General features: G+C 48.9%; 1 protein-coding gene across 2 annotated transcripts in view; it reads left to right on the top strand.

Annotated features, from left to right (window-relative positions):
- The window catches only part of LOC119954225 (solute carrier family 15 member 2-like), a 201,950-nt gene that overhangs the window by 139,223 nt on the left and 39,167 nt on the right, over nucleotides 1-23,560 (top strand). For both annotated transcript variants that reach the window (XM_038779284.1, XM_038779285.1), the window contains exons 15-18: nucleotides 851-967; nucleotides 11,334-11,504; nucleotides 16,570-16,616; nucleotides 22,006-22,140. In XM_038779284.1, coding sequence (XP_038635212.1) covers nucleotides 851-967; nucleotides 11,334-11,504; nucleotides 16,570-16,616; nucleotides 22,006-22,140 — 470 coding nt within the window. The remainder of the gene's footprint in view (nucleotides 1-850; nucleotides 968-11,333; nucleotides 11,505-16,569; nucleotides 16,617-22,005; nucleotides 22,141-23,560) is intronic.

Raw genomic sequence — 23,560 nt, 5'->3', positions numbered from 1 at the left:
GAGTGTTTGATGGGCCACTGCAGAAGGAGCTAAACTTGATTTCTAGCCCACAGCATTCTGTATCTGCTCTGGGAATGTTTGATGGATACAGTGTCGAGAGATCTTTACTCTGTATATAACCCCCGAGCTGTACCTGTCGTTGGAGTGTTTGATGGAGACATTGTCGAGGAAGCTTTACTTTGTATTTAACCCCGTGCTGTACGGTAGCACAAGTGGATAGCACTGTGTCTGCACAGCGCCAAGGCCCCAGGTTCGATTCCCCGCTGGGTCACTGTCTGTGTGGAGTCTGCACGTTCTCCCCGTGTCTGCGTGGGTTTCCTCCGTGTGCTCCGGTTTCCTCCCACAGTCCAAAGACGTGCGGGTTAGGCGGATTGGCCATGCTAAATTATTCTTAATGTCCAAAAAGGTTAGGAGGGGTTATTGAGTTACGGGGATAGGGTGGAAGTGAGGGCTTAAGTGGGTCAGTGCAGGCTCAATGGGCCGAATGGCTTCCTTCTGCACTATATGTTCTATGTTCTAAGTACCATCCTGGGAGTGTTTGATCTGGTCAGCATAGAGGGAGCTTTACTCTGTATCTAGCCTCATGCTATTCCTCTGCTGGGTGTGTTTGATGGAGACAGTGTAGAGGGATCTTTAAGCTGCATCTAGCATACCCCCAACTCTACCCTTAAACAAACGTCGTGCCATGAACAGCCGCTGAAGGCTATTTAATTCCAAGCCTCATTGTGCTGGTGGTTGCAGTGGGGAAGGTGATAAATGTGGGCAGAACTAAACATCTCTTGGCCGATAATGTAGAAACTTCAAACTCTCCTGGATATTCTGGTGTTTGACAAGGACATTTTTTTCACAGAAGTGGCAGGTTACGCCTCCATCGGATGGCATGACTGAATTGAAAATATTTAATGGAGCATCGTGCCAATTTAACATTGATTTCTTGGAGCATCACATTGTAACAGACCCACACACGGTAAGAATGGATTCTGTTGCAGCTACTTGTTTACTGACAATATCAAAGAACAAAAGAACAAAGAAAAGAACAGCACAGGAACAGGCCCTTCAGCCCTCCAACCCTGTGCCGACCATGCTGCCCGTCTAAACTAAAATCTTCTACACTTCTGGGGTCCGTATCCCTCTATTCCCATTCTATTCATGTATTTGTAAAGATGCCCCTTACATGTCACTATCGTCCCTGCTTCCACCACCTCCTCCAGCAGCGAGTTCCAGGCACCCACTACCCTCTGTGTAAAAAAACTTTCCTCGTACATATCCTCTAAACCTTGCCCCTCGCACCTTAAACTTGTGCCCCCTAGTAATTGACCCCTTGTAGTACCCTCAATAACGATTCAAGAGAGCAGAACGGTAAAGAAGGGTTTAATAAGCTAAGAACTAGCCTGATGCCGAGACGGGTGCTTACTGGTGCCGCCTACAGGGCGGCCCCTTATATACAGCTCCCTGGTGGATGGAGCCGGAGGCGGAGTCCCCCAGGGTTCAAAGCCGGGTCTTAAAGGGGACATCACCTTACATAATGATAAGGGTACAGTAATACAGTAACCATGCATCACATTCACCACCTGTTTAAAAAAAACACAAAGTCCTGCGGGGGTGAAGTGGGATCACAAGTCTATTCGTTTCGGTGGCCGGATCGTCGTCGTCGGCCTTCTCAGTTCAGGTGGTGGTGCGGTGGACATGGACATCTTTGTTGAGGGTACATCCGGGAGCACGATGGTCGGAGCTTTGGTCCGGGTCGGGGTAGGGGGTCGGGGCGCAGGGGGCATAGCTGGGGCTGGGGGTAGTGGTGCCGGCGCCGAATCTGGAAGGGGGGGGGCTCGGAGGCGCGTGCGGTCGGTGTCCACCGACTGAGAGGGGGACCGGGGGCGGGGGGGCGTAAGTGGGTGCCAGGTCCCGCAAGGGAACCATGAGAGGGGGGGCGTCTGTGATGGGGAACTAGCGGGTGCCAGAACCCGGAGGGAAACCGTGTCTTGCCTGCCGTCGGGGTGCTCGACGTAAGCGTATTGGGGGTTTGCATGTAGTAGTCGGATCCTCTCGACCAGGGGGTCCGTTTTATGGCTCCTCGCGTGCCTCAAGAGAAGAACAGGTCCCGGAGTCGTCAGCCAAGGTGGAAGCGAGACCCCGGAGATGGACTTCCTGGGGAAGACAAACAAGCAATTGTGAGGGGTCTCATTCGTGGCTGTGCAGAGGAGCAACCTAATAGAGTGTAGGGCATCGGGTAGGACCTCCTGCCAGCGGGTGTTTGGGAGACTTCTCGTAGGGCCAGAAGGACAGCCCTCCAAACTATCGTGTTCTCCCTCTCCACCTGCCCGTTTCCCTGCGGGTTATAACTGGTCGTTCTGCTCGAGGCGATGCCCTTGCTGAGCAGATACTGACGCAGCTCTTAGCTCATGAACGATGTACCCCGGTCGCTGTGGATATAAGCGGGGAAACCAAATAGGGTGAAGATGCTGTGCAGTGCCTTTGTAACGGTGGCCGAGGTCATGTCGGGACAGGGGACGGCAAATGGGAAGTGGGAGAACTCGTCGATGACGGTTAGGAAGTAAGTATTGTGGTTGGTGGACGGGAAGGGGCTTTTGAAGTCCACGCTTAGTCGCTCAAAAGGCCCTGAGGCCTTTACCAGGCGAGCCTTGTCTGGCCGGTAGAAGTGCGGTTTGCACTCCGTGCAGATCTGGCAAGCCCTGGTCATGGCCTTGACCTCCTTGGTGGAGTAAGGTAGGTTGCGGGACTTGATAAAGTGGGCGAGTCGGGTAACCCCCGGGTGACAGAGGTCATTGTGGATGGCCTGCGCGTTGGCGCATGTGCCGCGGGACAAGGCACCAGGGGGCTCGTTGAGCTCCCCTGGGCAATACTTGATATCGTACGTGCAGGTGGAGAATTCGATCCTCCACCTCAAGATTTTATCATTCTTAATTTTGCCCCGTTGTGCGTTAGCAAACATGAAGGCTACCGACCATTGATCGATAATGAGGGTGAACCTCCTACCGGCTAGGTAGTGCCTCCAGTGCCGCACGGCCTCCACAATGGCTCCGTTTCGACTGCAGAGTGCCGAATCTCGGAGGCGGTGAGGGTCCAGGAGAAGAAAGCTACTGGCCTGCCTGCCTGGTTGAGGGTAGCAGCCAGGGCAATGTCTGACTCATCGCTCTCTACCTGGAAAGGGATGGTTTTGTCCACCGCGTGCGTAGTGGCCTTGATGATGTGGGCCTTGATATGGCTGAAGGCCGTCAGGGGAAAAGTTGTGGTCTTTATGAATGGGTGGGCTTTGTCCGCATATTTGAGGACCTACTGGGCGTAATAAGAGAAAAGCCCCAAGCACCGTTTGAGGGCCTTGAGACTACGGGTTCCTTAAGGGGCCGCATGCGGTCGGGATCGGGACCTAGGACCCCGTTTTCCACGACGTTGCCGAGGATGACTAGTCGGGTTGTGTGGAAAACGCACTTTTCCTTGTTACAGGTCAGGTTGAAGGCTTGGGTGGTCTGGAGGAACTTTTCAAGGTTCGCCTCATGGTCCTGCTGATCATGGCCGCAGGTGGTGATATTGTCCAAGTACGGGTATGTAGCCCGCAAGTCGTACTGGTCCACCATTTGGTCCATTGCCATCTGGAAGACGGAGACCCCATTTGTGACGCAGAAGGAGACCCGAAGGAAGTGGAAGAGCCGGCCGACTGCTTCAAAAGCAGTATGGGGGCGGTCTTTCGGTCAGATAGGGAGCTGGTGATAGGCGGATATGAGATCGACAATGGAAAATACCTGGTATTGGGTGATCTGATTGACCATTTCTGCTATGCGAGGAAGGGGGTACGCATCGAGCTGCGTGAAGTGGTTTATGGTCTGGCTATAGTCAATGACCATCAGTTTCTTTTCCCTAGACCGTACTACCACCACTCGTGCTCTTCAGGGGCTGTTGCTAGCCTTGATGTCTCCCTCTGCCAGCAAACGCTGGACCTCTGACTTGATAAAAGTCATGTCTTGGGCACTGTACCGCCGGCTCCTGGTGGCGACAGGCTTACAGTCGGGAGTGAGGTTCGCGAATAGAGAGGGAGGTGCGACTTCAGTGTTGCAAGGCTGCATACTGTGTGGGGGGTTAGGGGTCTGCCGAACTTCAGTGTCAGGCTTCGGTGACTGCATTGGGAATCCAGTCCGAGCAGCTGGGGGGCGCAGAGGTGAGGGAGGATATAAAGTTTGAAACGAGCGTATTCGGTGCCCTGGATCGTGAGATCTGCAATACAATACCCCGTGATTTGGACCAAGTGGGACCCGGAGGCGAGGTCTATGGTTTGGGACTTGGGATGGGTGCGCAAGGAGCAGCGTCTTACCATTTCTGAGTGGATAAAGCTCTCCGTGCTCCCGGAGTCGAAGAGACAGGGAGTGTCGCGCCCGTTGACTTGGACCTGCAACAAGGAATTCTGCAGGTGCTTTGGCTGCGTTTGGTCAAGTGTAATCGCTCCAAGTTGCGGGTAGTCCGAGTCCTCAGCTGAGTCGGATTCACAAAATGGCCGCCTCCGTCAGTCGCACATATCGGGTCGAGAAGATGGCCACCACCAAGATGGTCACTCCCATGACTCGCAAGAGGCCGATGACGCGTCAGAAGGGGGTGTGGCCGGTCGGTGCGCAGCCACGTTGTGAGGCCTGCGGGCCTGTGAGGTTGATTTTCGGGCCTGATCTTTTTTCTGGATCTTGGGCCTGGCCAGGCAGACCCTCGCGAAATGTCCCTTCTTCCCGCAGTCACTGCAGATGGCGGAGCGGGCTGGCCAGCGTGGACGTGGGTGCTGGCCCTGCCCACAGAAATAGCACAGTGTGCCTCGGCCTGGGCGGGTCGCCGTGCAGCGCAGGCCCATAGCGTGGCCGAGTCTGGGGAAGTCCAAGGAGGGCTCGCAGAGTCCGCGGGGTACGTGCCTAGATTGTGGCGAGCCATTTCCAGCGAGGTAACGAGCGTTACCATGTCCTGGAGGTCTTTTGCCCCATTTTCGAGGAGACGCTGCCGGATGTAGGTCGAACGGATGCCGGACACGAAAGTGTCTCTGATGTGAAGGTTCATATGGACTTCCGCCGTCACATCCTGATGATTGCAGTTCCTGGCGAGCGCGGTGAGTGTTTCTACGAATTTGTCTCGCGTTTCCCCTGAGCGCTGCCGGCAGGTAGACAGCAGATGCCGGGCATGTACCTCGTTTATGGGCTTGACGAACGGTTTGCGTAGGATCCCGACCGCTTCGTCATAAGTAGTCACCTTCTCGATCTAGGCAGAGATTCTGTGACTCACCCGGGCGTGGAGTAAGCGCAGCCTGCATGGCCCTCGGATGTCGGTCTCTGAGGAGTCCAGGTAGGCCTCGAAGCAGCGGAGCCAGTACTTTAAAATTTCAGCAGCCTCCGGTGTCCGTGCTTCCAGGTTGAGTTTCTCTGGTTTGAGACCTCCGTCCATTCTAACCTAGTTTAGCTTATTACATTGTAGTACTCTCGATAACGATGCAAGATAGTAGAACGGTAAAGAAGGCTTTAATAAGCTAAGAACTAGCCTGATGCCGAGACGGGTGCTCACTGGTGCCACCTACAGGGCGGCCCCTTATATACTGCTCCCTGGTGGGTGAGCCGGAGGCGGAGTCCCCCAGGGTTCCAAGCTCGGTCTTAAAGAGGACATCACCTTACATGATGATAAGGATACAGTAATATAGTAACCATTCATCACACCCCTCTATCCTGGGGAAAAAAACCTCTGACTATCCACCCTGCCTATGCCCCTCATAATTTTGTCGCCCTCTATCAGGTCACCCCTCAACCTCCGTCGTTCCAGTGAGAACAAACCGAGTTTATTCAACCGCTCCTCATAGCTAATGCCCTCCATACCAGGCAACATCCTGGCAAATCTCTTCTGCACCCTCTCTAAAGCCTCCACATCCTTCTGGTAGTGTGGCGACCAGAATTGAACACTATACTCCAAATGTGGCCTAACTAAGGTTCTATTCTGCATTAAACCTTCCAAAATGCATTACCTCACATTTGTCCGGATTAAACTCAATCTGCCATCTTGATACCCAAGTCTCCAAATGGTCTAAATCCTGCTGTATCCTCTGACAGTCTTCATCGCTATCCGCAATTCCACCAACCTTTGTGGCGTCCGCAAAGTTACTAATCAGACCAGTTACATTTTCCTCCAAATCATTTATATATACTACGAACAGCAAAGTCCCAGCACTGATCCCTGCCGAACACCACTAGTCACAGCCCTCCAATTAGAAAAGCACCCTTCCATTGCTACTCTCTGCCTTCTATAGAACATAGAACATAGAACAGTACAGCACAGAACAGGCCCTTCAGCCCTCGATGTTGTGCCGAGCAATGATCACCCTACTCAACCCCACGTATCCACCCTATACCCGTAATCCAACAACCCCCCCCCCCCCTTAACCTTACTTTTTAGGACACTACGGACAATTTATCATGGCCAATCCACCTAACCCGCACATCTTTGGACTGTGGGAGGAAACCGGAGCACCCGGAGGAAACCCACGCACACACGGGGAGGACGTGCAGACTCCGCACAGACAGTGACCCAGCCGGGAACCGAACCTGGGACCCTGGAGCTGTGAAGCATTTATGCTAACCACCATGCTACCGTGCTGCCCCTATGACCTAGCCACTTCTGTATCCACCTTGCCAGCTCACCCCTGATCCCGTGTGACTTCACCTTTTGTACCAGTCTACCATGAGGGACCTTGTCAAAGGCCTTACTGAAGTCCACGTAGACAAAATCCACTACCCTACCTGCATCAATCATCTTTGTGACCTCTTCGAAAATCTCTATCAAGTTAGTGAGACACGACCTCCCCTTCACAAAACCATGCTGTCTCTCGCTAATACGTCTATTTGCTCCCAAATGGGAGTAGATCCTGTCTCGAAGAATTCTTTCCAGTAATTTCTCTACCACGGACATAAGGTTCACCGGCCTGTAGTTCCCTGGATTATCCTTGCTACCCTTCTTAAACAAAGGGACAACATTGGCTATTCTCCAGTCCTCCGGGACATCACCTGAAGACAGTGAGGATCCAAAGCTTTCTGTCAAGGCCTCAGCAATTTCCTCTCTAGCCTCCTTCAGTATTCTGGGGTAGATCCCATCAGGCCCTGGGGACTTATCTACGTTAATATCTTTCAAGACGCCCAACACCTCGTCTTTTTGGATCTCAATGTGACCCAGGCTATCTACACACCCTTCTCCAGACTCAACATCCACCAATTCCTTCTCTTTGCTGAATACTGATGCAAAGTATTAATTTAGTATCTCGTCCATTTCCTCTGCCTCCACACATAGATTCCCTTGCCTATCCTTCAGTGGGCCAACCCTTTCCTTGGCTACCCTCTTGCTTTTTATGTACGTGTAGAAAGCCTTGGGATTTTCCTTAACCCAATTTGCAAATGACTTTTCGTGACCCCCTTCTAGCCCTCCTGACTCCTTGCTTAAGTTCCTTCCTACTTTCCTCATATTCCACACAGGCTTTGTCTGTTCCCAGCCTTCTAGCCCTGACAAATGCCTCCTTTTTCTTTTTGACGGGTCCTACAATATCTCTCGTTATCCAAGGTTCCCGAAACTTGCCGTATTTATTCTTCTTCCGCACAGGAACATGCCGGTCCTGAATTCCTTTCAACTGACATTTGAAAGCCTCCCACATGTCAGATGTTGATTTACCCTCAAACATCCGCCCCCAATTTAGGTTCTTCAGTTCCTGCCTAATAGAGGGAACAGGGCTAAATCGCTGGCTTTGAAAGCAGACCAAGGCAGGCCAGCAGCACGGTTCAATTCCCGTAACAGCCTCCCCGAACAGGCGCCGGAATGTGGTGACTAGGGGCTTTTCACAGTAACTTCATTTGAAGCCTACTTGTGACAATAAGCGATTTTCATTTCATTTCATTTTCATTTCAATATTGTTATAATTAACCTTCCCCCAATTTAGCACATTCACCCTAGGACCACTCTTATCCTTGTCCACCAGCACTTTAAAACTTACTGAATTGTGGTCACTGTTCCTGAAATGCTCTCCTACTGAAACTTCTACCAACTGGCCGGGCTCATTCCCCAATACCAGGTCCAGTACAGCCCCTTCCCTAGTTGGACTATCTACATATTGTTTTAAGAAGCCATCCTGGATGCTCCGTACAAACTCTGCACCGTCTAAGCCCCTAGCACTGAGTGAGTCCCAGTCAATAGGGCAGCACGGTAGCATTGTGAATAGCACAATCGCTTCACAGTTCCAGGGTCCCAGGTTCGATTCCGGCTTGGGTCACTGTCTGTGCGGAGTCTGCACATTCTCCCCGTGTGTGCGTGGGTTTCCTCCGGGTGCTCCGGTTTCCTCCCACAGTCACAAAGATGTGCAGGTTAGGTGGATTGGCCATGATAAATTGCCCTTAGTGTCCAAAATTGTCCTTAGTGTTGGGTGGGGTTACTGGGTTATGGCGATAGGGTGGAGGTGTTGACCTTAGGTAGGGTGCTCTTTACAAGAGCCGGTGCAGACTCGATGGGCCGAATGGCCTCCTTCTGCACTGTAAATTCTATGATTCTAATATTGGGAAAGTTAAAGTCTCCCATCACAACAACCCTGTTGCTTTTACTCCTTTCCAAAATCTGTCTACCTATCTGGTCCTCTATCTCCCGCTGGCTGTTGGGAGGCCTGTAGTAAACCCCCAACATTGTGACTTCTTATTCCTGATCTCTACCCAAATAGCCTCGCTGCCTTCTGAGGTGCCTTTTGAGGAGAGGGATGGGGGTGGGAGCACAGAAAGCCTGGAATCCCCCCCAGTAGGGGAGAATGCCTTGTAATAGTCTCCTCTCCATGAAGCAGGCCCTGAGGCTTGCTGGGTGAAGGCCTCAGTCTAGGCTTAGGCCTTTAATGGGCCTTCAGTCCTGATCGTCAGACAGTTTCAGCTCATTTAAGGTACTTTTCTGGATTCCTCACACCATTGGGCTCCAATTTGATGACCTCCTGGGAGTCAGGGGTGTGCTCTCTGTGAGTAATCACTGAGTCTTAACTCTGGACAGTGGCTTGGGGCTTTGCCAGGTAAAGCGGTGCAGGCAGGAGTCCTGTTCACTCTGAACACTGTCCCAAAGGGGAGAGTCCCCATGCAACCTATCTACGCTGTCTTGACTCCCAGTCTTATCTTCTTTATGTCAATAGGTTGGAGAAAAAATAATTTGGAAATAAAACTCTTTACCCATAGTACACATTGCTCAATAAAGTAACACCTCCAACAGAAAGAGAAACCAATGTCCAATTTGCCAAATTATCTTAATAACCTTTGCACTGGGACCAGAAATGTCCAACAACGCTGTGTACTGACAACACTGCCTTCTAGTGACTGGTGGGAAATATCCATCAGTAAATTACATTGACTTGTTTCTGCACAATAAAATCTATTCAACTCCACGAGCACCTTTTCATCTCACCCGATCAATGTATCCTTCCATTCCTAATTTCTCGCTCATATACTTAGCTGATTTCCCTTAAATGTGTTTATAATAATTGCCACAACCATCCTATGTGGTAGCAAGTTCCATATTCTAAACGGTCTTATTGGTAAAGAAGTTTTTTCTGAATTTCCTCCTTGATTTATTAGTTTTTGGCTTCTAGTTTTCGACAATTTCCCACTAGAAGCATCTTGTGTATGCTGTTCTCTACCCTATTGAACCCTGACATAATTTCAAAGACTCCATCAAGTCACACACCAATATTCTGTTTTCTCAGGAAAGAGCCCAGTCTGTTCAGTCTATAAGTTGTAATATCCCTCATGGAACTTATGGGGTGGGAATTATTTTCTTCCCCATGGTCCTTGCGGAGTACCAGCTCCCACGCTTGGGGCGGTCGATCTCTGTTAACCATTGTATAAAAGGTCGACCAATAAGGTATCGAGTAGAACAGGGATCTACCGTGCAGTGTACATTTTGTGTTGTAAATAAAACTATGGGTGGGATTCTTCGGCTGTGCCTGCCTGCCGACCAGAAATTCCTGCCCGAGGTCAATGGACCTGTACATGGTCCATGTCCCGCCTGTGGCAATCTTGTAGCAGGCGGGGGGTGGGGAGAATCCAGCCCCATGTTTCTTTGTTTTACTCAGTGTGGACTCACAGTGTCCTTATTAAATAAGTGATAAGATAGGCTGAGAAATGTAAGCAGGAAGGAAAACTGACAATTGTTTTCAGCGAGACTTCAAAGCCCACACTCTATCCATTAAGAGCCATGGCCTGCACCTTTAGGTGAGGCCAAGATTGACAGGAGGCAGGTTAACGCTTTGTATCCCGACCCATCCAAAGCTTCAATGGTCAATATTTACAGATATAACTCAGACGAACAATTAACTCCTGCGTATAACAACAAGATCTGGTCTGCACTTTGGAATTGTTTAATCAGCTTGCTCCAGAAATATGTTCTGTAGCGAACATTGTTTCATTGTCTTGTGCTGTTGGACAAGAGATATCGCCTATGCAAACCTCACTTCTGTGGCCATTTTGTATGATGTCCCTGGACAGGGAATGTCAAATGGCTGACCACCATTGAGCGATCCTACTCTCTATGCATCTTGTGTCCACATTTGTTCTTTCCTGCAAGAGCTTCTGGGTTGAGTTCAGGTCAGATATCTGGACTGATGTTGCCCTCCCTTACATGAGGGTGTCGCGGCCAATTGTAGCTGCTCCTTCCAACTTACCAAGGTAACCTGGCCCTTTACGGATTGGAGGACAATAGTTCGCAATGATGATGGCGAACTTGAAGGTCATGGATTCAAGTCACACATGGCGGTTTGTGAAATTGAGTTCAATAAATGTAGTGTTTTGTGGTCGACACCAAAAAGAAAATGATCGCAAAAGTTGTTGGATTAAAAGAGTCATCTGATCACTGATGCTGTGGCCTATGTGTTAGTCTAGTCCCACAGCGTGTGACTTTATTGCACTTTCACAGGGAATAGTTGAAATGAAATGAATGAAAATCGCTTATTGTCATGAGTAGGCTTCAATGAAGTTACTGTGAAAAGCCCCTAGTCGCCACATTCCGGTGCCTGTCCGGGGAGGCTGGTACGGGAATTGAACCGTGCTGCTGGCCTGCTTGGTCTGCTTTAAAAGCCAGCGATTTAGCCTGGTGAGCTAAACCAGCCTGAGGTTTATAACCAGGTATATAACCTGAGGGACTCGGTCACATCCTGAGAACAAAAGGGAACAATCCTGCGTGCAGTGTTCTCTGGTTCGGTATCATTCCTTTGGTTACCACCACAGCCAGCATTTAGCTGACTGTGCACAGAAAAAGATCTCGACCTGCTTCCCAGATTGCCTCCAATAACTTTTTCTTTTTAGTTTTCCGCCAGTTACCTTGTGCCTGTCGACACATTCACACTTCACATCATCCCAGTAAATTGTACAGTGCCTCAGCTGCCATTGAATAGAACCGTCACGATGGACTCAAAGACCAGAAGTACATTCTTCATGGTGCAAGACTTCAAAACCAGGCAACTTAATGTCAAACAGGTGAGCAGGAAGAAATAACAGGTAAAGGTGGTGTGGCATTTTGTTATTATATCGCAGGATCTGGTCATCAATGGCTAGGCCAGTATTTATACCTGTTGATCAGGTGGTGGTGATTGTTGTCTTCTTGTAATGATATAAGGCCTTGGGTTTATTTGTTGTATAAGACACGAGGCACCAATCACTCATCAAGGATTGGGTTAACACACTGTAGGTTCAGTCATTTAGACTATGCACATGGAAACAGTCTTTTTAAAATAAAAATAAAAATTTAAGAGTACCCAATTACTCTTTTTCAAATTTAGGGGCAATTTAGCGTGGCCAATCCACCGAACCTACACATCTTTGGGTTGTGGGAGTTAAACCCACGCAGACATGGGGAGAATGTGCAAACGCCACACGGACAGTGACCCAGGCCAGGATTCGAACCCGGGTCCTCAGTGCCGTAGGCTACAGTGCTAACCACTGTGCCATGTGCAGCCCTTGGAAACACTCTTAAATTGTTGTAATGCTTGGAGACATTAGGAGCTGTTGTCTCTATTGCTTAATGCAAACGTGAAGCTAAAAGTGGCACACACAATATGTACTAGTAGTATTTGCAGTAAACTGCTACAGTCCATGTGTTACATGGTGCAGTTACGGAGGGAGTTCAGGATTTTGAGCCAGCAGCAGTAAAGGAACAGCAATATATTTCCAAGTCAGGATGGTGTGTGATTTGGAGGGAAATTTGCAGGTGGTCGTGTTCCCATACATCTGCAGCCCTTTCTCCACCTCACAGCTTTGGCAGGTGCTGTCAAAGGAGCCTTGGTGGGTTATTGCAGTGCATTGCTGCCACTGTGCATCGTGGTGGAGGGAGTGAATGTGGATGGGGTATCAATCAAGTGGGCTGCTTTATCCTGGATGGCGTTGTGCTTCTTCAGTGCTGTTGGAGTTGCACTCATCCAGGCAGGTAGAGAGATTTCCATCGCACCCCTGACTTGTGCCTTGTAGATGGTGGGCACACTTGGGGTAGTCAGGAAGTGAGTTTGAAATGAGTTACTCATAGTAAAATTCCCAGCCACTGACCTGCTCTTATAGTATTTAAATGGCTAGTCTAGTTCAGTTTCTGGTCAATAGTAACCTGCAGGATGTTGGTAAGAGGGCGTTCAGTGATGATAGTGCCTTCATGTCAATAGATAGCAGTTTCACCTTACCTCTTGAGTGGGTTTGGCAGAACCCAAACTAAGCATCAGTGAGCAGGGTATTGCTGTGGAAGTACTGTTTGACAGCTCTGTGATGACACCTTCCATCATTTTGCTAATGATCAAGAGTAGGCTGATGGGGTGGTAATTGGCTGGACTGGATTTGTCCTGCTTTTTGTGGATGGGATATTTCCCACATTGACGGGTAGATGTCAGTGTTGTAGCAGTACTGGAACAGCTTGGCTAGGGACGCAGTTAGTTCTGGAGCAAAGTCTTCAGTACTATTGCTGCAATGTTGTCAGGGCTGTAGCCTTTGCAGTATCCACTGTCTACAGCTGTTTCTTGATATCATGTGGGGTGAATAATTTCTGCAGGAAGGAGCTTTATCATGTTTCTAACCCCATGCTGTACCTGTTCTGGGAGTGTTTAATGGGCGCGGTGTTCTTTAGAATGGATTGCGCAGTGTTCCAGAAAGACCACAGTATAACTTTTACTTAAACAAAGCTATGGGGTGGGATTCTCTCAGCTCAACGCCGGGCCGGAGAATCCCCGCGACCGGCGCGAATCGCGCCACGCCTCCCCAACGGCGGCACACGATGCTCCCAACGGCGGCACACGATGCTCCGCTCTGCGTCCCGCCAGTACCGTCAACACCTACTCTCAGCCGGTGGGAACTTGGCGTGAAACGGTCGGGGGGGGGCCTGTGGGGGGGGGGATCAGACCTCGGCGGGGGGGGGAGGGGCGGCTTCGATGTGGTCTGGCCCTCAATCGGGGCCCACCGATCGGCGGGCCAGCCTCTCTGACTGGGGGCCTCCTTTCTTCCGCGCCAGCCCCTGTAACCCTGCGGCATGTTGCGTCAGGGCCAGCGCGTTGAAGAAAGCCACTGCGCATGTGCGGATCCCGTGGCGCCCAGTTGACGCCGGGATCAGCAGCTGGAGCGGCGTGAACCGCTCCAGTGCCATGCTGGCCCCCTGTAGGGGCCGGCACTGCTGATCCTGAGGCATTTCCGACGGCGTCAACACTTAGCCTCAGGATCACAGAATCATGCCCATGAATTTATTTACACTACTAAACTCAGTTTCGACATTTAGTCCTTTTAGATTACAGAATTGATTAATAACATCGAACTACACTCGCCTATTGCTAATCTCACTCACTGGCATATCTATAATCCAACCTTCTCACACTAACTGCTCTGATGACCTTACTCCAGCTGTCTCCTGCTTACTCCTCCCCTAAGGTCTAGCATCACTGCTTATAGTAGTATCTGAAGCTCCCTCTAGTGACTATTTATGGTACTACATTAACCCTTGCAATGCTGATAGTTGGGATAATACCACAATGGGGACAGTGTAGAGCAGTGTTTTTCAAATCTTTTTTCTGGGGACCTATAGTGAGCCTTACTTCTGTTGTGGGAAAAGTCTTGGAAAGATTTATAAGAGATAGGATGTATAATCATCTGGAAAGGAATAATTTGATTAGAGATAGTCAACATGGTTTTGTGAAGGGCAGGTTATGCCTCACAAACTTCATTGAGTTCTTCGAGAAGGTGACCAAACAGGTGGATGAGGGTAAAGCAGTTGATGTGGTGTATATGGATTTCAGTAAAGCGTTTGATAAGGTTCCCCACGGTAGGCTATTGCAGAAAATACAGAGGCATGGAATTCAGGGTGATTTAGCAGATTGGATCAGAAATTGGCTAGCTGATAGAAGACAAAGGGTGTTGGTTGATGGTAAATGTTCTGACTGGTGTCCAGTTACTAGTGGTGTACCACAAGGATCTGTTTTGGGGTCGCTGCTGTTTGTGATTTTTATAAATGACCTGGAGGAGGGCGTAGAAGGATGGGTGAGTAAATTTGCAGATGACACTAAAGTCGGTGGAGTTGTGGACAGTGCAGAAGGATGTTACAAGTTACAGAGGGACATAGATAAGCTGCAGAGCTGGGCTGACAGGTGGCAAATGGAGTTTAATGCAGGAAAGTGCGAGGTGATTCATTTTGGAAGGAATAACAGGAAGACAGAGTACTGGGCTAATGGTAAGATTCTTGGTAGTGTGGACGAGCAGAGAGATCTCGGTGTCCATGTCCATAGATCCCTGAAAGTTGCCACCCAGGTTGAGAGGGTTGTTAAGAAGGTGTACAGTGTGTTAGCTTTTATTGGTAGAGGAATTGAGTTTCGGACCCATGAGGTCATGTTGCAATTGTACAAAACTCTGGTGCGGCCGCATTTGGAGTATTGCATGCAGTTCTGGTCGCCACATTATAGGAAGGATGTGGAAGCATTGGAAAGGGTACAGAAGAGATTTACAAGGATGTTGCCTGGTATGGAGGGAAGATCATATGAGGAAAGGCTGAAGGACTTGAGGCTGTTTTCGTTAGAGAGAAGAAAGTTAAGAGGTGACTTAATTGTGGCATACAAGATGATCAGAGGATTAGATAGGGTGGACATTGAGAGCCTTTTTCCTTGGATGGTGATGTCCAGCATGAGGGGACATAGCTTTAAATTGAGAGTAGATAGATACAGGACAGATGTCAGAGGTAGATTCTTTACTCAGAGAGTAGTAAGGGCGTGGAATGCCCTGCCTGCAACAGGAGTGGACTCGCCAACACTAAACGCATTCAAATGGTCATTGGATAGGCATATGGACGATAAGGGAATAGTGTAGAGGGACTTTAGAGGGGTTTCACAGGACGGCGCAATATCGAGGGCCGAAGGGCCTATACTGTGCTGTAATGTTCTATGTCTATGTCTATATTTTTGCCCACCGGCCGACCTTTGGAACTCATGCCAGCCTTCGTGACCTACCATTTTTTGCTTACCTTTAATGCAACAGGTGAGCCCACTTGGTTCCGCACGATCTCACTTGCTTTGTCATTCAATGTTACATTTCTGTATGGGTTGTTCATTAGAGTCCTGGAGCTCACACCAGCACTGCTTTGCCCTGCCTGCACTCTCTTGTGAAGCTCTCTCCAGCAGATTCAGTTGTGAGATCCGGGCCTGTTTGTGTCTCTGGCCTACTCTTCCTTAATCCGAAAAAAATCCAACTTCAGTTCTTCACGCAGTCCTGCTGATTGCTTGCTGGCAACTACAAAATGCAGGAAGCTCTCCTCAGAAATTTTGCACCCAGAGTACGTGACATCAGTGAACTGGGCATGTGACCTGCTCTCTGCTGCCGCTTCTGGCAGGAAGACTAATTGATATTTTAAAAGATTCTGCTCCTGGAACAGCGTGCTGACGTACTGAGGAGGCGGCTTGCCGTGCTGGGCTCCGGGCCTGCTACATCCGGCTGAGGGGGCATGCATGTGTGGGATGGCCGGCATTTTTAAAAGCCAGTCACGGCTGCTGGGCACTTCTTTACTCTGTATCTGACCCCATGCTGTACCTGCCCTGGGAATGTTTGATGTGAAGAGATAGATGTGAGAATACAACTTGTACATACTTATGTCAAAAGTTATTATTATTAAAACCAATTAAGAATTACAGCTTATACAGGAGAATTATAGATGGTAACTGAAGCTAATTATATCATAGCAAAAATGTTTGAAATATATGCAATTTTTAAATCCCACCGTAGTCAGCATCTTTTGGGTTAAATAAACAAATATTAATTAAAGTTAGTTATAAATCAGAGGAACATATGAATTAGGAGCAGAAGTAGGCAATTCAGCCCTTCATGGGCTTTGATAATGGCAATCCATTATAATTTCCCTTCAATTGGAATTGTTTTTGTCTCAAATATAAGGAATCCTGAACTAGGCCAGGACTGAATCTATGTTCAAAGTAGGCTGACTTAAGTGTCTGAGCGAAAATTCACTAATTGAAGGAAAACTTCACCAGAGATCAGTTTGGAGTTATGCTAATGCTTGTGTTTATTGTTACTCTTGCAGGTTCCCGACAACCAATTGAAGATTTTGGATAATTCAGCCCTTGTCCGGTATGTTGTTTTCTGAACTTGTGTGCGCGCGTGTGTGTTCATATGTGTGCGTGCACGTGCACGCATGTTTATCTGAACGTGCGCATGTGTACACGCAGGTGTATATGTATGTGTTTATACCACTGAAGCTCATGGGCCTCTGATAGTTTACTCAGTCTGGGGGGACATCTACAACCCTTGGGTGGGGAAAAGGCAGTTATTTTTTTTACAGGATATGGGCATTGCTGACGAGGCCAACTTTTTTATTGCCAATCCCTAACTGCCCTTGAGAAGGTGGTGGTGAGCTGCCTTCTTGAGCTGCTGCAATCCAAGTGATGTGGGTCACACAGTGCTGTTAGGAAGAGAGTGCCAGGATTTTGATCTAGTGACAGTGAAGGATATACAGTGGCATTTCCCATTCTGTGCATTATGGGCTGCAGTAGTTATTCCCATTGGCCGCAATGGCAGGTTATCGCACCATATTGGACACTTTTGAACTAATTGAATATGCATGCATGGGAAACACGGTGGACCGCTGACAGGCAGCCTTGCCCCCGGTGCCACTTTTAAAATGCACCATGCCCACCTAGATCACTTAATATAGCTTAGGACTGCTGCATAGCAAAAGCCAAGAAGACTACTGTCCGAGGTTCAATGACATCTCTCTGGACTGCTTATTGGACACAAGCCTGACACAATGGCCTCTATCCATTCTCAGGCTGCAGGTCCACCAACTTTAACACTCTGCCTTGGGAAGCGGTGCCAAGGGCAGTCAGTACCAACTCGGCACACAAGAGGGGTCCATCACTCAGTGCAGGAAGAGGATGAATGACTTCTTCCTTGCTGCCAGGGTTAAATCCATCATTTCTTTACTGTTAACTCACAAACTCACCAGCCCATCACACATTCACTGACATCTTGCACATTGCCTGCTCAAGGGGCATCACCACGCACTCTCACACACCTCCACATTCCCATCAGGCTCATGGTCTCTCACATCCGCATCTTCATGATGTCCTTGGTTCCACTCATCACACACACATGGCAGGCATCCTTAACACATGCCTTGCCATCGCTTCTGCTCACACACGCTCCATCTGTCTTTTTGCAGGATAAGCTCACACACAATAAGAGGGAGAGGTCGCAGACCGGGGGTGGAGTGGGTGACATTTGGATCCTCGCTCCCTTTGAGGAGTGTACCATCACCCTGGCTGGGAAGGACGTGGAGTCTGGCTGTGACAATGGGGAAGTGGGTGGCGCACACCCAAGTGAGGATCTTCCACTAGGTGATCCCACAGACACCGGTACTGTGAAGGCTGTGTCATCTTTACAAGTCCTCTCCCATGCCCTATTTTGCTCTTCTCTCTTTGGAAAGTGCCCCAGCGCACTCATAAGCCAGGCCCTCAGCTCCCGTTCCTCGGAGGAGGAACCTGAGGACAGAACCTTTGTCACAGCGCTCACCCGCACCCTGCACAAGCGCAGAGACCCACACCGCGATGGAGCCTAAATCTAGAGCAGGGTCAGGTTCATAATCTGGTGAGCACCACACTCAATCTGGTCCATGCAGAGGCAGGATCATCAGAGGTCACTGGCATTTGGAGGACTGCTGGAGGCCACTATCCTGCTGAATCCCGGTGAGATGATGAGCCTCTGGACTCGGTCATAAGTCAGTTGCTGGAACTGTGGGATGATTAGGAAGGGATGTCAGCAAACCTCAGGTTGCAAGAAATAATGGAGGAATCTTTATTATAATAATCTTTATTATTGTCACAAGTAGGCTTACATTAACACTGCAATGAAGTTACTGTGAAAAGTCCCAAGTCACCACACTGCAGTGCCGGTTCGGGTACAAGAAAGGAGAATTCAGAATGTCCAATTCACCGAACAAAAACGCCTTTCGCGACTTGTGGGAGGAAACCGGAGCACCTGGAGGAAACTCACGCAGACATGGGGAGAATGTGCAGACTCCGCACAGAGAGTGACCCAAGCAGGAATCGAACTGTGACCCTGGTGCTGTGAAATGACAGTGCTAACCACTGTGCTACCGTGCCGGTAGGAGCACAGTGGTGGCACAGGTGTTAACCACACGCTTATAATATTCACCAATGTACATAGAATACAGCACATTTCACATCGATTTTTGTTTCTTGCCTCCTTGATCATGAGCTGTGTTGCTGGTAAACAGATGTGCCACCATGGTTCCTTTTCCCACTTATCCCAGATGTAGCGGAGGGACGATTAGGTGGCAGGGGGAGAGGTGGGGTGGCAGAGAGGAGTGAGGTGGCACAGAGGGTGGTGTGGGTGGCAGGGATACAGGGCTGAGGCTTGTCATGATCCTGCCACTGGGACGATTGTAACCAGTATGTGAGCTCTGTCACTTTACCCAGTGGCTCCTGACTCCCTTCTTGCTCTGGGGAATTTCAAAGCTGTGACCAAGGGATTAATATAAAATGATCGATTAGTGCCATTTATTGGTTTTAATGTTGCTTGAGTGACCTTCGCTGGTAGCATTCCTGATTTCTTTCATTGTGAACAAAGGGCTCTTGACCTGTCTCAGCTGTGCATATGTCCTTATCGGGAATACTCCTATATCTGGGGTGGTGGCCCTAGTGGAATGCACGAATAATCCAAGAGGTCCTCCAGGAATACACCAGCTGGGTTCATCCTCATTTACATTGTTTGAACAAAGAACAAAAAACAAAGAAAAGTACAGCACAGGAACAGATCCTTCGGTCCTCCAAGCCCGTGCCAACAATGCTACCCATCTAAACAAAAATCTTTTACACTTCTGGGGTCCGTATCCCTCTATTCCCATCCTATTCATGTATTTGTCAAGATGCCCCTTAAACGTCACTATCGTCCCTGCTTCCACCACCTCCTTCCGCAGCGAGTTCCAGGACCCACTACCCTCTGTGTAAAAAACTTACATCGTGCTGCTCAATCGCTTCATGTTGTAAGATGGTGGTGCTGAGGTCACTGGCAGAGGTGCTTGCCCTTTGTCTGTACAAGGATGGAAATCCCTCCCAAAGTCCTGGTGCATGAGCAGCACTCCATGACCCCTCAATCCTTTGTTGCTCGTTATGCTTTCCCTTAAGTTGCTCTGTTTTAATTACCTTTGCTGAAGAGTCGCCAGGTATAGGGCCTCACGGTAGCATGGTGGTTAGCATCAATGCTTCACAGCTCCAGGGTCCCAGGTTCGATTCCCGGCTGGGTCACTGTCTGTGTGGAGTCTGCACGTCCTCCCCGTGTGTGCGTGGGTTTCCTCCGGGTGCTCCGGTTTCCTCCCACAGTCCAAAGATGTGCGGGTTAGGTGGATTGGCCATGCTAAATTGCCCGTAGTGTAAGGTTAATGGGGGGATTGTTGGGTTACGGGTATATGGGTTACGTGGGTTTAAGTAGGGTGATCATTGCTCGGCACAACATCGAGGGCTGAAGGGCCTGTTCTGTGCTGTACTGTTCTATGTTCTATGTTCTATGTATCGATCTGATACCACCACAGGGTTCAAAGCCAAGTACTGATCAATGACTCGGTACACCAGTTAGTAAGTTTGAAATCAATACACGTTTATTTACACACACAGTCAATTATTACTCATGCATGAACTCTACTCGCTAAACTACAACTGCTATTAAAAGCCTATACTTAGCTTCGAGTGGGCCACTCAGTCAGAGGAACAATGGCCGTTGTCCGGTTCTGATACTGCTGGCTTTGAACTGGTACGGAATAGTAGCTAAGAGCACCTAGCTCGTAGCGTGCGTTGACCTTAGACTTACTTGGCTGGTGCTTGGCGGGCCTCTTGTTGCTGACAGCCAAAGCCAAGGTGGGGGTTCTGCCAAGAGCTTCCAAGAGAGCGAACTGAACTTGGGGACTCTGTTTTATATCCCCAGGGGTTTCGCGGCCTTCTGGGCAGACCCCGGACTTGGTCCCAATTAATTGGACCATGTCCCAATTGTTCGAAAACTATCAGAGCCCCATGAACATGACACCCCCTGAGACATACACGCAGATAATATTTGGGCCTGATTGAGACAGGATTGCTATACCCTCCCTGGACTGGAACAAGGAGAGTTTTGACAAGATAAGCAACATATAATGAAATACATCCTCAGTTCATCACCTTCCCATTCTGGCTCCAGGTCACAGATACAATTCTGTTGGAGACTCTCACCCTATTCAGGTGCATAAGATGTCCACTGCCCCCACCATCACCCCAATCATGTGTGTGAGGCTTACTTTGACCTGCAGCCTCTTGTTAAACCTCTGGTCATTCACCCGGTTGTCATGTCGAAGTCCTTGCCCTGAAGCCCTTTTGGCCACATACCCCATTCCCAGTTTGAGGGTTTTGCCCTGCAGCTGACCCGAGGGGACGACCGTCTTACCGCTGATGTGTTAGGCAGGGCCTTGCTCAGTAACCCCCACTCCCCCTACTGCGATGTGTTGCCGGAGTAAGGCCTTGTGCTGAACCTGAGGTGCTACATGTGCGGCGTGATGCACGGTAGGCGCATGAACTTTGAAGTCCTGAATAAGCTACATGCCGCCAGGTGATTCTGACGAGCACCCATTTTAATGACGATGCATAACTTTAAAATTATTCTGAAGATGGTCTCAATGTTACGCAGTGGGAATAGTACCCTGCCGTTGGCAGCTTTATGGCACAATCACAAACTGGTTTGTAAAACCGATTTTCGCACTCGTGACATTTCACGCTCCCACTCACCATGGCACCTTCCAAGTCAGGGTGGTAGAGGAGAAATTCCAGGTGGAGGTGTCCTCATGCATCTTGCTGCCCTTGTCCTTCTGGGTTTTGAAAAATGTGTTCATGGGATATGGGTGTCGCCGGCTGCGCCAGCATTTATTGCTCATCCGGGGGGGGGGGGGGGGGGGGGGGGGTCCTTTCCTAAAGCACATCAGTGAACCAGATGGGTTTTTACAACAATGGTCACCATTTGATTTTTTTTAAAAATCTGGATTTTTATTGTATTCAAATTTCACCATCCACCATGATGGGATTCGAACACAGATCCCCAGAGTGTTATCCTTGGTCTCTGGATTATTAGCTCAGCGACAATACCACTATGCCACTGCCTCACCGTTTTGAAGTGGCTGCAATGTTGGTTGCATGAAATATTGTATAAAGTCTCCAGTTTCCAGTTCAGACTCAGGGCAGGATTCGCCAGTCCCCCAGCTGCTTGTTTCTCAGTGGTGCGCTCTTCGCTGGCATGGAGTGTTTGATTGGTGCCAGCTGTCCACAGGGATTATGATGGTTCAGCCCAAGGGCAGATATGGCTAATTAAAGTACCTCCAATATGTCCAATACTGTGTGTAGCTCGTTAATGACCTTTTGATTTCGACCAGAAGGATTGGCTGGTTTATAAGGTATTGCACATTAACAGAATGTATCATCTGCAGGATCTTTCCTGTGTTGGAAACACCAGATAACAGCAGCAACAGGACTGTCAGATTGGAGTGCAAACAAAACGCTGTTAATGACCTTCCTGTGATGCCATTTGTCCCATCACTCTACACACCTATAGAACTTGGCAGGTGAGAAATACTTAACTGGGGAGTGAGTCCTAGCAGATTTTTCAATTGTGACTTCTCCATAAAACCACTCAGCACTGGAAGGTATTTTCACCCTTCTGTGTAAACTTTCCCTGTCCTCAAATCCAGGGCCCTTTGCCCATCATTGGCATTTCCTGTGACCTAGTTTCTCTGTTTTCTACCATCCTTCTTGCATTCCCGTTCTCTATCCTGCAAGTTTTGTGTTTTCTGCTCATTCAGATAATTTTGGGGAGTGTTTAGTAATTTTCCTGTAATGCCAGTAAGTTTGAAAGTTGTTTCATGTTTCCTCAAGTGAGGTATCTCTCAATTAACACTTTCCAATGAGTTAATTAGTCTCTCATTGCTTTAGATGTTCTTCCTGTTGGTCTCTGCTCCTTACTGGCAATAATCTGAAATGCAGTCACATTGTGCTCATGGACTCCCATTAGTTTTCTGTTAGAATGTTAGAATCCTGGCAATTTATAGGAAGTTGACTGCCCCGAGAGGTGCCTGTTCACATTGGGGCCAGGATGCCTCCTAAACTGATTCTTTTACTTCCTTAACCTGAATGTGATTGGATCATTTCCAATGGTTAACCATACCCCTTCTTTCACATGTAACGTCTGTATCTGTGTTTCCATGTCTTGGTATGTATGTTTGCAGAATATATTTCTCTATATATTTCCCCATGCAAATGTCTTTCTCTACTAATGTGTATTGCTGATTGAGTAAGTGTATTTCTCTGAGTATCTGTATGTCTCTGTGATGTGACCATCATATCACAAGACACATGGTTGGAAGTGAACAGTGGTTTTAATAATCTCACAACAGAGCCTGCCTGTGACAAGATGAACTGGCAGGCAGGCTCAGACTGCCAAGCTTTATACAATCAGTTGGTGGGAGGAGCCATGGGCGGAGCCAAGGGTGGAGCCCAGTACAAACTCCCGTACACTCCCAGTACATCTCTCCCTAGGGGCAGAGCTGCGCAACTGCTCGTGTGCCGAGCTTACACAGACATAGTACATCATATGTAATAACAGTGTGAATTACGCTACTGTGATTCACCACATTCTGCAAATAAATAGAAACAAGAACATGATTGAAAGATATTGTGGGGGGAGATCCTCCGGCTGTTCACACTGGTGGGATCTTCCAGTCCAGCCGGTGGCATAACCCCGCCGTGGGTTTCCCCGTAGTGTGGGACTAGAAGATAATGCCTGTGGTAAATGTATTATGGCAGCCATTCACCACTGTATTGCATTGTACTATGTGGTTGCCCTTGTGGGCTTCACCTATGGACCATTGTATTGTATTACACCGCATTGTATCATGTTGGTGCCCTTGTGGGCTCCACCCCTGGCTCCGCCCCTTTGGGGGAGGTATATAGAGCTGCTGCCCTGTAGGCGGCTCTCAGTGCAGAGCA

Source organism: Scyliorhinus canicula, chromosome 19, assembly GCF_902713615.1.
Source record: "Scyliorhinus canicula chromosome 19, sScyCan1.1, whole genome shotgun sequence".
Taxonomy (NCBI): Eukaryota; Metazoa; Chordata; class Chondrichthyes; order Carcharhiniformes; family Scyliorhinidae; genus Scyliorhinus; species Scyliorhinus canicula.
Note: the sequence above shows the minus strand (reverse complement) of the source record. Positions and strands in the feature narration are given on the sequence as shown.